Below are 11,518 nucleotides of genomic sequence, written 5' to 3'. Positions count from 1 at the left end.
CCCCCCCGATACGGCACGAAGTTGGACCCCTGCATCTCGAAGAATCTTTACCGGACAACTGGGCCTGGATAGCTAATCATATTACAATGCAAGAAAACCGTTAAATAACTTTTATTTTGGAATTTTAAAAAGTAAAACCGAATATAAGTAGATGAATAGAGACAAAGGGCTACAGGATGGAACACCCCCCCCCACATAACTCCTTTATTCATGCACATTAACAAATCGACGACTAGTGCAAATCCCTAGTCAAAGGATCAGTTTGAACCTGAGTGATGGTCTGTGAGACGTCTGGCTCCAAGTACAGCTTCGGTATGGATCGGGGCCACCGGCTCAGGCTAATAACGGACAGTGTTTAGGCAATAATCGAGGGGCCATCTCATGTTTTCTTAACTGCGGGCACAGGGGTGTACTCAGGCGGCGGAATAGACTCGTCTGTCGCCCCATACTGGATGCCGCTAGGTCCCGTTTCAACAAAACCGACGATCGGAGTCTGGCGTGGTGGCTGGCAGTTTACGTGGGTGTGGTTGTGGCTGTGATTATTCTGGTGAGCGCGGATTTCACCTCCAGAAACATACAATATCTGCTCTTCGTCCACAAGGAGGTACCGGACCCCCGAAGGGTATCGCGAAATGATATACCAACTGTGGATCAAACCAGGAAAGTAACCAAGGCAACACAATAAAATTGATATCAAGGAATCGGCAGAGCAGATACCACGTTTGATCCACACGGGGAACGGTGGGAAAAAGATCGCAATGATCACGAGGAGGCAATCGGTGAGACAGCAGCACATAACAAGTAGCAGGGAAGTAATAAATTAGGACTAGTAAGGAACGAGTATATACGAAGGAGAAATATAGAACTGGTGTGTTGCACCAAAGATCGGTAAAGGCGTGGTTAAGTTGGTGGCGCTGGGGGAAAAAGAAATTTGTAACGCGGCGCAGCTTATCAGAGACTTACGCCACTCACAAAGTACGGATAGTCAAAGAGCCCTTCTACATCGTTATGGAGACGTGACAGAGGGGAAGTTTAATAGAATCTAATAACTCGATGAACTAAAAAGATTGTGTACGGAAAATAAGTTTTAGATACTTAGGCTTCTAATCGTTCTCCAGACCAAAAAGGGTCAATCGACTGGGGAAATTGTCCGCAACCTCGATGCATCCAGAAGTAAACGACATTAACCTGCATACAGCCGATCTTCAGGTGTATATTGTTGTGGCACGGCTACATAACTTATGGTCACTCAGTTGTGAGTATAAAATTTGGGAATAATTTAAAGCCTAACGGAAAAAATGCGACAAAATATACCAACCACGGTTGATGTTCCTATCATAGATTTATAGACAGGCCAGTAGAGTGTAAAGACTCTAAAATGTATTAAACGTAGTATATTACGTAGAATGCACGCAAGGACAGATAGAACATATATAATACTCTATTGACCTAACAATGGAACAAAAAATATATTCCAGACTGTTTCAACCCGATACTCGTTGGAATCCTTAGTCTACATACACGCCGCCCCGGGACAAGCTCTTGTCACTGCCAAACATACTCCTTCCACTCGAGTCAACCAGTCTCTTAATCCCACCAATATTTAATGACTGGAGCATCTCTCCCCCCGGGTGTTGCTGATCAAAATAGGCAACCGTATTCGTAAGGTTACCATTCTCATCACCCAGGCGCTGCCTCTCACGGATGCTTCTGCTCTCGGAGTTAGCCTGGGAGCGCGGGGGAACCATGGTCGATCGTCTAGACTTCCAAGGAGTTTCAGCTTCACTGTAATAGCCCGAGAATAGCGCACTGTATGGTGAGGCTTGGTTGGGGTACTCTGCTGGTAAAACCTCCGTGTGTGAGGTACTCGGTCTTTCCCTTTGCACATTGTTTATTTCCCGGTGCGACAAGTCGTTTATGCTCTGGGTACAGCAGCTACCTGATACCTCAGATAACACTGGTGGGACATAATAGGAGATATCATCGATAGGAGTAAGCGGAGAAGAGGTTTTCGTATTAGTAACCGGCGAACATTTAGCACTTGTGAAATCAGCAGAAAGATTGATGTACGCGTTGAGTGGTTTGGGCTTCGCACCGATACTAATTCTGGCCGCGCTTAGCGAAACGTCATTCATGACTCTCTTCCAAACTGCTTCTCCGCTTCCCAACCGCAGGCGCTCACACCTGTAGCACTGACATCCCTCGGTGAGGTGGGACTCAGCCTCGGTACTGAGCCGGCTGATTCTCGTCTCCAACGATCCTAACCGTTTCATCGAGGAAAGGCGGCTCATGATTGGCGTTTTCTCGCTTTTGACTTCCGAATGCCGAGGCCTGGGATGGCCATAACTGTTTTTGATCACCACCGGACTTAGTTTTCCTTCACTATGAGAAAGCCTCGGCTTATCCTCTCGCAAGCCCGGGGAAGCAGAGTTGCACTCCAATATTGGTGAAGGAACGTTAGCTCCATTAGACATTCTCTTCCTTCCCAACCCCCAAAACCGGTGTTTTTTCCGTGGCAGGTAGATATTTTCGTCTTCAATGTAAGAGAGTGGGCTATCACCACCAGCTCCACTTTTACTTTCTCCAAGGTTGCCATGCATCGTGAGGAGCTCCTCCATGGTTTCGGGCTCCGGAAGGTGTTCGTGGAGGTGGCAACTGCATTTACAGGAACTTCCATTCGGAACGATGGTGGCCATGCGCTTTGCAGGGTCTTCGGGAGAATGAACCAAAATTGTAGGTGGTGCCGAGTTGACGCGAATGAGGGGCTCGTACCCTTCGTTCTCCAACAAATCTCCTTCCGAGCAAACATGGGAAAGCGTGATGGGGAGCTGCGCAGCCTGATTCCCTTTATTGACGTAGGCGCTTGCAAAATCAAAGTATTCTCCCGGTTTCAAGAGATATTCATCGTGGGGATAAGTTCTCAACGATATTAACCTTTCGTTCGGGATACGTCCTTGAACTACCCGGGGATTTCTGCTGGTGCTGTACTTATTGTGAACATAGTGGATTTTAAGCCGTTCATAGTTGTACTTTATGTGATGGATGTACTGATATCGCTTTGTGGAAGCATCCAAATGCCCGAGAAAGCTCATGGAAGAGACGTTTTGTGAGCGGGATGTGGAAACTTGGGTGCAGTTAAACAGGCGGCCAAACCAAAATGTATCACTTCCAACGAACCAAGCAATATTTTTAGAGCTAAAGGCAAACGTTCAAATCTACTTATATCAGGGAAACAAGAACGATATAGGAACTGAGTAAGGTACCACAGAAGCAGGCGTCTCTGGCCAGTCTGGCGCAGTGGAAGCCGTGTATGCGAGGCACAAAATGCACATGCATGCTGCATAGTAAGCAGATACTATCACCAAAGTCTAGATATACTCAAAATATGATTCAAGCCTGGGGTATTGAATATTAAGGGGGTAATGGTGAAACAACTCGGCTGTATAACGAGTTCTACAGTCCTTTGAACGTACTCATTGATGTTTCATCCTTGATACATAATTCCCTCTTTGTTCTTTCGGGGCTTAACTTTCAAGTACAGGTTCTTGTACTATAAACAGTTTAGATGTGTGTTATTTTAAGAGCATGGTATAGGAGATAACCCTCACATTCTCGTTCTTGATTAAATATCTAATTATCTCCCTTATTTTTCATTTTTTCGACATACCCCAGATTTGCCCTCACATTCGTTTCGTCTCCCAGTTTCTTATACATGATTGTAAAACATAGTTCCTCTTGTACACCTGGGTCCATTCTTTTCAGCTTCAACCACCCAGCTTTATTTCCCTGTCCTCTACAACCTTCCATATGTATTTTCCACTCCCTCCTTACCTCACTTACACCACTTTATTCACTTTTTTTATATTATACATTACTAGTTCCTGCTCAAATCCCTGAACGTCTTGTCAATCAAGTCATGGAGCTCCTTGTATGACGCAATGATACAGCTCTGCTCATCGTTACTGACGAGCAAAATCTTCTCATCCACACCGGCATCAAGTTTATTAAGGCACGTAATCACGTGGGACAAGTCAATGACAGGCCTTCCCGAGCGCTCATCGATCTGGTGGAACACATAGTCGCGGAACAAGCGCAAGGGGTAGCGGTCGCCGGTTTCAGACCACGCGGGGTCATTGTCATATTCGGGCCGCTCGTTGATGAAGCCGAGCTTGGCCAATAGGCGCACAAGACGTGCATTTTCCAATTCAGACAGGAGCTGGCCTTCCATGAAGTCTGCCGCACATGCTAAGCTATCGACCGCGGCCAACGCACGCGGTGCGATCATGCGTGTGAACTCGTGCAAGTTCGCGCTACCGCTCAAGAGGTACCGCACGCAGTCCTTAAACTCCTGCGAGAATGCCAAGCCCTCCAATGCTTCCACGCCACGCAGCGTGACGGGCAAGGTGTAAGCCGCGAGCTCGAGCATCAACGCGCCAAACTTTTCAATGTCTTGTTTCTGTAACGTCGCGATGTCTTCCTCCTCGTATCTGAGAACATCCAAGACCGCACATCCCGCCAAACGAACCCGGTTGCGGGTTGTAATGATAACCTTGTCCATATCCAACACCCTGGCGGCTAAATTCTTCTCGTGGATCGCGGTGAGCGCGTTCGTGAGCTGGACACAATACGACCACAACAAGGCTTCTGTGATGGGAACGACCTTCGCAGCAACGGGGCTCACGTGCGCCTCACGCAAGGTGGTGGCAAGCGGATAGTAATCGTACGCGAAAAAGACGGAGTTGTCGCCGAACGCGCGACTGGTGAATGCCTCGTGGAACTGCACCACGTTCGCGCACACGACGCTGCGCCACGCTTGCACGTCGCTGATAGCGCGCTCGCTGGTGACGTTGACGCCCTCCACGCGGCGCAACGCATAGACATTGCCATTGGTGGTGGAAAACACTTTATACAACGCGGACGGGTGGCCAAAGTTGCGTGCAGAGCGTTCCGCATGTGTATCGATCGGCACGAGCGAGTGATACGCGTTCACACCCTCCGGCAAGTTGGAGTGTGGCAAAACCTGCAAAATGGCCGCGTTCCTTTTTTGTGCATGCTCGCGCAAGTCGCCCGCGATGAACATCGCGTGTGCGTTTGTCTCGTATGGCTGGAGCGGTAACTGGAGGTGCGGCGGTGGCGCGGGCGCATACAAATGGTACTGCAACGGGTACGTCGTGGGGGCCTGGAAGTACATGTCCGCAGATGCGGGCGCGTAGGGGTTGACGGGTGTGCCAGGCTTGGGAGCGTACGGGTTGGAGCCACCCGGGGTAAAGATTGGGCTTTCGATGTTGAAGCGTTTTTCCTCCGAGGTGAGCTGGAGCAGGGGGGCGTCAACCTTAGGAGACTTCACGAACGACGTGGTGCTGGAGTTCGCGGATGTGGTTGGGAGAAACGCGGGCGCATCAGCACTGAACTTCTTTTTCAAGGCCGCCGCGCTCGACACGAGCTGTGCCGCGCTGGATGGCGGAGTCAGCACTGCCGCGGACGCGGGGCGCGCAAGCACCGTGGGCGCTGGCGTCTTTGGCGAGCTTTCGTGCTTGAACATACACCCTTTGTCCTGGAACTTGCAGAAACCGTGGATCGTAATGTTGCGACATGGCGTGTCTTTTGCCCAGTCCAGGGTCACTTGTGCTTTGCTCATGGGTGGGGCGGGTGTTGGCAAGGAGAAGAGCAGAGTGTTTTGAAGAAGTTTTAAAATAGGTTCAGGCACGTCGCGAAGGCGCGTGGTGTTAGTGAGAAGTGGCGGGTGAGAAGTGGCGGGTGAGAGCTGTACCAGAGCGCGGCGTAAGGTGGCGTGAGATTTTTGCTACACCGTTTTAGCGTCAGGGAAGAGGCAAATAGACTAGATATAAGGCTGAATATTGTTAATATGTGTTCTTATAACCTGAATAAAAGCGGATAGAGGGTAGAAATGTGTGTGGAAGGCGGACAACAGTGGTCGGTGTTTGTCAGTGCCGGGAGTGAGAGGGATAAGGTAACTATGAGGAAACGAAAGATAGGGGGGCAGAAGCACCTATTCTGAGCCTTAAGCAAGTTTTATTGGGGTTTAAGCAAACTGATAGATTTGTTTAAGGCTTGAGAAAAAGAGATGGGAAAAAATCTTGGAAATACAAGAAACGCTTGAAACAAAGTGGTTTATTCGTTAAAAAGATTACAAAATTCCCGAGACCATAGGTTGGCCCCTTTAAGGGATGGATTATTGCAGAGGCTTTGACGGACCGTTGTGGCCGATTTATGTTCTGCATTGGTAGGCAGAATCCGATGAAAGTTTTGAGTCTAACCAATCCAAACCGACTCGATCAATGTCTCATTCACGTGAAAGAGTGGGGATTGTAATTAATGGGATATAAATAGCTTTAGATAGATCTTGGTCCAACCAAAAACCCCAAGGTATCAGTATTGAAGCCTATAATTACATCCAAAGCTACGAATTCGAATTCTCAAACACACATCTACCAAGCCTACAGGATTTCGATATAACCCATTTTACAAACGCAATAGTCTGAGTTATACTACACGACATTTACGCCCGAGAGATAAAATCGAGAGATTAAGAAGCCAGTTGCAGACGCATATGCATGCTTACTCTAATCACGTGACCCCAGTATCCGGGTACTGCCAAAAGGCTATATATGTATAGACAGCTATCCCCAGTTCTTTCTCCCTGTAATCTTAGCCCACGGCATGTCAGTCATTATCCTTACAGGCGCTTCCAGAGGCATTGGTGCCTCTATCGCAGAGATCATTCTTGCTCAACCCGACACCAAATTGGTTGTTGTGGCCAGATCCGAGCAGCCGTTGAACGACCTTATCACCAAATACGGCAAAGACAGAGTTATCTCCGTTACCGGCGACATTGCTGCCCCAGAAACCTCCACCAAGGCCGTCGAAGTGGCTCTTTCCTGCTTTGGCAAGATCGACTCGGTGATCGCCAACGCGGGAGTGTTGGACCCAGTGGACCCAGTGGCCAAGGCCGACGTAGCGCAGTGGAGGCGGTTGTTTGACATTAACTTCTTTTCGATCGTGGATCTTGTCTCAAAGGCGATCCCAGAACTCCGCAAGACCAAGGGAACTGCTATTTTCGTGTCTTCCGGGGCCTCTACCAGTGGTTATCATGGGTGGGGTGCGTATGGTGCGTCTAAGGCCGCGGTTAATAGTCTCGCGAAGGCAATTTCCGTTGAGGAAACGGACGTGAGAGCGATTTCGGTTGCCCCTGGTGTGGTGGACACCCAAATGCAGGCGGATATTCGGGAGGTGTTTGGGAAGAACATGACCACTGAGGGGTTGAAGAGATTCACCGACTTAAAGACCGAGAATAAGTTGTTGAGTCCGGAAGTGCCGGCCACCATCTACGCTAATTTGGCTCTCAGGGGTTTCAGCGGCGAGCTCAACGGAGGGTACTTCCGATACAACGATGAAAAGTTGGAGGCCTACTCAAAGTAAATGGAAAGATGCACCGGGTAATACGCTAAAATACGAGATCACGCTTAGAAGTTATGATGGGCTTGTCAATGAAAACATTACTGTAGAGAACTAGATTACGTTAAACGCTTGTATGCAAGCTCAACAACGTCATTTCCAGAGTAAAGAATCTTGACTGACCGGAGGTTTTGTCTCGAAAAAATAGACCAGGAGAACCAATCAATTGTTCAATCCACGAATAAAATAGAAGGAGACGTAAGGATTTGAATCAGCGACGTTTTCATACGCTTGGGTTGAGACGGCCCAAAGAAATCGCCAAACAAACTTTCCAGCCTTAGCTTTAAACCGAGGGAGGCGATTTAGACGTATTCCTATAATAGTTGTTGATCAGTCGATAAAGTATGACTTCATCTGAAAATTCCCCTCTGATTACGGTCCTTTCCATATGTGTTTTCACTCTCATCAAGCCTCACCTGAGCTTCAAGTCTACATGCATGAAAAATTCGTGCATCCTCGCTCCACATAAGGGCATGTCCTGACTCTTCCCCAGTGCTACGCTAGGATCTATTGGTTTGTATAGGCAATACCCTTACATGTACAGAACAACCCCTACTCGCCTACTCAAGTCAACTCAATCCACACACTTTTGTGTGCTCCGCTTCCACACCGAGCCCATATCCATATGGAACGAATCACAGATCGTCACTGATCGCAAGTCCAAGTTCCAGGCGCGTTGTGTACCTCTTCGCTCCTGTGCTGCCATTCCAGATCTCATATCCCAGCTAAGGGTATCAGACAAGACAATCCTCAAAGCCTCCCATGTTGCAATGCTAGCCTGGAGAACTGGCGAGGAAGTTCACACACAACTGGCGAGTCCCAAGAAGAAAGCCAAAAAGGACAGGGTCGAGAAGAAACCAGTATCTGTAACGTATACCAATATCCAACAAGGGTTTGACGACTGCGGTGAATCAGGTTCGGGTCAGCGGTTGCTCCAGGTGCTAGAGTCATTGGACCTCGTAAATGTATGCGTGATTGTCACCCGATGGTACGGAGGGACCCATCTCGGATCCATTCGGTTCCGACATATCACCACCTGTGCACTAGAAAGTATCATCGCGGGAAAATATGGAAAGTTTGGGGACACCAAGAGTGATTCAAGAAAGAAGGGAAGGTCAAAACACACGTGAAAGGTAATACAACCAGGAGACTCGGAGAACAGTCCGAAACATCGAGCTTTGTCTGGTCATTTTATTTTGCATTCTTAACGCCTGAAATTTTGTGCATATCTACGTTTTATGCTTGAGAATACTACCGAGCTTGCTAATCACCGCTGGTTCTAAGTCACAACTACTAGCCTCAATGGGTCTGCAAACGTCTGTAATGGACCTTCAAACCCGGCATTTTCTGGGATTAGTGCCTATAAGTCCTATTTAAATTAATGCTTGATTCCCATACTACAGTTCTGCAATGTGCCTCGTATAGCCTTCCCTTTACAAATCACATTCTAACCTTCTGGAATTTAGCTCAAGGCTGTAGACGAAGCCTGATGCGTACCACGCTGCATTTCATACAATCACGGCTTTTGAGCCATTTGAAGAGTAATTATGCCCATTTCCTACATTCATACCGTGTATGTGCCGTGTTTTCCGTTTCTAGACTCAAAAGGTATGAGTCTCCGCACGTATACTATAATTCGTAAAGTATGGCATCTTGACTTTCTATAATCGGTATACATGACAATATTCTTTATCCATTGTGGAATGCTTAATTCAGCTTTGCTAATCCATTCTACTTGACTTACAATAAAATTATAACTCATTCGTCGTATATCATAGCTTTGCTAGCTCACACGAGCTCATAAAAGCTGCTACTAAGATATAGGCCATGGATCCATCAACCAATCCTCTGTTTCGCTCTGGATTATATGTACTTGTACGGATTCATAATTCCCTTTGGATCATACTGTCCCTTGATCTGCTTCATCAACAGAATCTCCAATTCGGACTTGGAATACCCAATGTAGTTCTTCTTCTGGAAGCCCAAGCCGTGCTCGGCGCTAATCGACCCCTTTTTTTCGGCAATCCATTCATACACAAACGGCTCCAAACACTTCTCAACCTCCTTCGTATAGCGTCTAACCGCCACATTCAAGTGCAAGTTCCCGTCACCGACGTGCCCGTACCCCACGGCCTCTTTAACCGGAAACTCGTCGGTCTCACCGATCAAGCCATGCTCGGCTAAACGCTCGTTCACCGCGTCGACCAAGCCATAAAGCTCTGGTAACGGCAAGGACACATCGTACTTATAGACACCGCCGTAGATCTGGGACGCCTCAGAGATTCCCTCGCGCCACTCCCACAAGTTGCGCAACTGCGTCTCGTCCTGAGCGAGCACACCGTCATCCACCAAACCCTCCTCCATGGCGGACTCAAGGAAAGCCTCTAGCTTCTCGTCGTCATGCTCCTTGTTGGAGCCAGACGTCTCAATCAATACGTAGAACGGATGCTCGTCCTCCAACGGATGGGCGTCCGTCTTGAGGAACTCACCGCAGAGCACCTGCGAGCGGCGGTCCATGAACTCGAACGCGGAGAGGATTTCGGACAACTCACCGCGCGCGTGCGCAAAGGTCTGGAGCACCGCCTCGTACGACGGCACCCCCAAAAACGCAATGTTCTTCGCTTTTGGGCGTGCGGGACAGAGGATCGAGACCCCGGTGATCACCCCTAACGTGCCCTCAGAGCCGATGAACAACTGCTTGATGTCGTATCCGGTGTTGTCCTTTCTCAATGCATGAAGCGAGTTGTACACGGTTCCATCAGGGAGCACCACCTCCAACCCTAGCACCGTCCCGTGAAGCGAGCCGTAACGCAAGAGACGCAAGCCTCCTGCATTCGTCGCAACGGTTCCACCCACGTGGCACGAACCTTTCGCGCCCAAGTCCAATGGGAAGATGTAACCGCGCTCTGCGAGGTAGTTGTCCGCGTTTTCCAATACAACCCCGGCGTCGCACGTGAGAATCCCGGAAACCTCATCGAATGCGCGGATATTATTGAGGCTGGCCAAGGAAAGGACGATTTCATCAAAAACGGGTACGGAGCCCCCAACCAAACCCGTGTTCCCACCCTGTGGCACAAGCGCGAGCGCGCGTGCATTACAGTGCGCGACAATCTGTGCGACCTGCGCCGTAGTCTTTGGTTTTAACACGAGGCGCGACTGCCCGCGATACTTGCGCATTTGGTCCTCATTATATGAGAGGAGCATATCAGTGTCCTGGATGACCGCGCTGTCCGCGAGGATGGTTTTGAAGTGCGCAATGTCCTCCTCCGTGAGCTTCGCAAAGGCAGTGCGCTGGAGGTTCGGGTAGGTTTCGCTGGTGAGCTGGACCGCACGTGCAAAGATGCGCGGGCCCACGACGCGTGGTATAGCCACTCTGTGGGAACCCACAACACGGGCAGACCTAAAAATATGGCTGGAGACTGTTCTGAGCATTTTTTGGGGGGGAGAAGAAAGAATAAAGGGTTGGGAGGAATTTGGCCTGAAAAATATCCTGTAAAGGTAATTCACCAACGGTTATGAGTCGAGGCCGGTCACCGGAGCGGACTCGGGGCAAATTAGGAGCAAATTAGGAGCGAAGCGACGGATGAACTTTGAAAAACGCTAGGGGTTATGAAATACTAGAGGGTGACACAAGCTCGGTTTAGAGGTAAACATGTGGATTATATTAAAAGGGAATTCACATAACCAAATGTATAAGAGACGTAGAGTTAAGAGTTAGAGATAGAAACTGGGAAAGTAAAAGTATTGAGAGCGGGAGATCGGAGTCGCTTATATAAGGCGATCCTAGGAGAAGGGGTCTTTCAGTAAAGCGCGAGATGCTATATTGCATATGTAGTAGGGTATGGTTTGGGGGTAGGCTAGAAGTCTCTGTGCAAATGTTGAAGGTTGTAGCAAACGATTCGCTTTTTCTAGTTGAATAGTTTACTTCACTGAAGCAAATAGACTTACGGAGAATGCAGAAAGTGCTGTTAAATAGTTACATATGGATGTGAATAGGTGAAAAAAGTGCCATTGTAAACCATTATAGTTGCAGTGCAGAGCT

At 48.6% G+C, this 11,518-nt stretch overlaps 7 protein-coding genes across 7 annotated transcripts; 2 read left to right on the top strand and 5 right to left on the bottom strand.

Moving 5' to 3' along the window:
- BABINDRAFT_134959 (uncharacterized protein) lies at positions 1–298 on the bottom strand. Its single transcript, XM_019127087.1, has one exon. The coding sequence runs from the start codon at positions 216–218 to the stop codon at positions 48–50; it is 171 nt and encodes a 56-aa protein (XP_018985056.1). The 5' UTR covers positions 219–298; the 3' UTR covers positions 1–47.
- Positions 86–1,110, bottom strand: BABINDRAFT_161435 (YqaE/Pmp3 family membrane protein). Its single transcript, XM_019128806.1, has one exon. The coding sequence runs from the start codon at positions 794–796 to the stop codon at positions 380–382; it is 417 nt and encodes a 138-aa protein (XP_018985055.1). The 5' UTR covers positions 797–1,110; the 3' UTR covers positions 86–379.
- Positions 1,111–1,488: 378 nt separating this feature from the next.
- On the bottom strand, positions 1,489–3,137 carry BABINDRAFT_161434 (uncharacterized protein). The gene has a single exon (XM_019128805.1). The coding sequence runs from the start codon at positions 3,090–3,092 to the stop codon at positions 1,509–1,511; it is 1,584 nt and encodes a 527-aa protein (XP_018985054.1). The 5' UTR covers positions 3,093–3,137; the 3' UTR covers positions 1,489–1,508.
- A 737-nt stretch (positions 3,138–3,874) lies between these two features.
- On the bottom strand, positions 3,875–5,638 carry PAN3 (Pan3p; the record flags this gene model as incomplete). Its single annotated transcript, XM_019132706.1, has 1 exon — positions 3,875–5,638. The coding sequence occupies one exon, from the start codon at positions 5,636–5,638 to the stop codon at positions 3,875–3,877; it is 1,764 nt and encodes a 587-aa protein (XP_018985053.1).
- Positions 5,639–6,681: 1,043 nt separating this feature from the next.
- Positions 6,682–8,908, top strand: BABINDRAFT_13347 (uncharacterized protein; the record flags this gene model as incomplete). Its single annotated transcript, XM_019127075.1, has 2 exons — positions 6,682–7,436; positions 8,021–8,908. The coding sequence occupies 2 exons, from the start codon at positions 6,682–6,684 to the stop codon at positions 8,604–8,606; spliced, it is 1,341 nt and encodes a 446-aa protein (XP_018985052.1). The 3' UTR covers positions 8,607–8,908.
- Positions 8,732–9,160, top strand: BABINDRAFT_134941 (uncharacterized protein). Its single transcript, XM_019127086.1, has one exon. It carries the CDS (start codon positions 8,858–8,860, stop codon positions 9,116–9,118), a length of 261 nt encoding a protein of 86 aa, XP_018985051.1. The 5' UTR covers positions 8,732–8,857; the 3' UTR covers positions 9,119–9,160.
- Positions 9,161–9,174: 14 nt separating this feature from the next.
- AIP2 (D-lactate dehydrogenase) lies at positions 9,175–11,210 on the bottom strand. The gene has a single exon (XM_019128804.1). The coding sequence runs from the start codon at positions 10,906–10,908 to the stop codon at positions 9,340–9,342; it is 1,569 nt and encodes a 522-aa protein (XP_018985050.1). The 5' UTR covers positions 10,909–11,210; the 3' UTR covers positions 9,175–9,339.
- Between the last annotated feature and the right edge of the window lie 308 nt (positions 11,211–11,518).

Source organism: Babjeviella inositovora, assembly GCF_001661335.1.
Source record: "Babjeviella inositovora NRRL Y-12698 unplaced genomic scaffold BABINscaffold_6, whole genome shotgun sequence".
NCBI lineage: Eukaryota > Fungi > Ascomycota > Pichiomycetes > Serinales > Babjeviella > Babjeviella inositovora.
The sequence above is the reverse complement of the archived record's forward strand: the minus strand, read 5'-3'. Positions and strand labels throughout refer to the sequence as shown.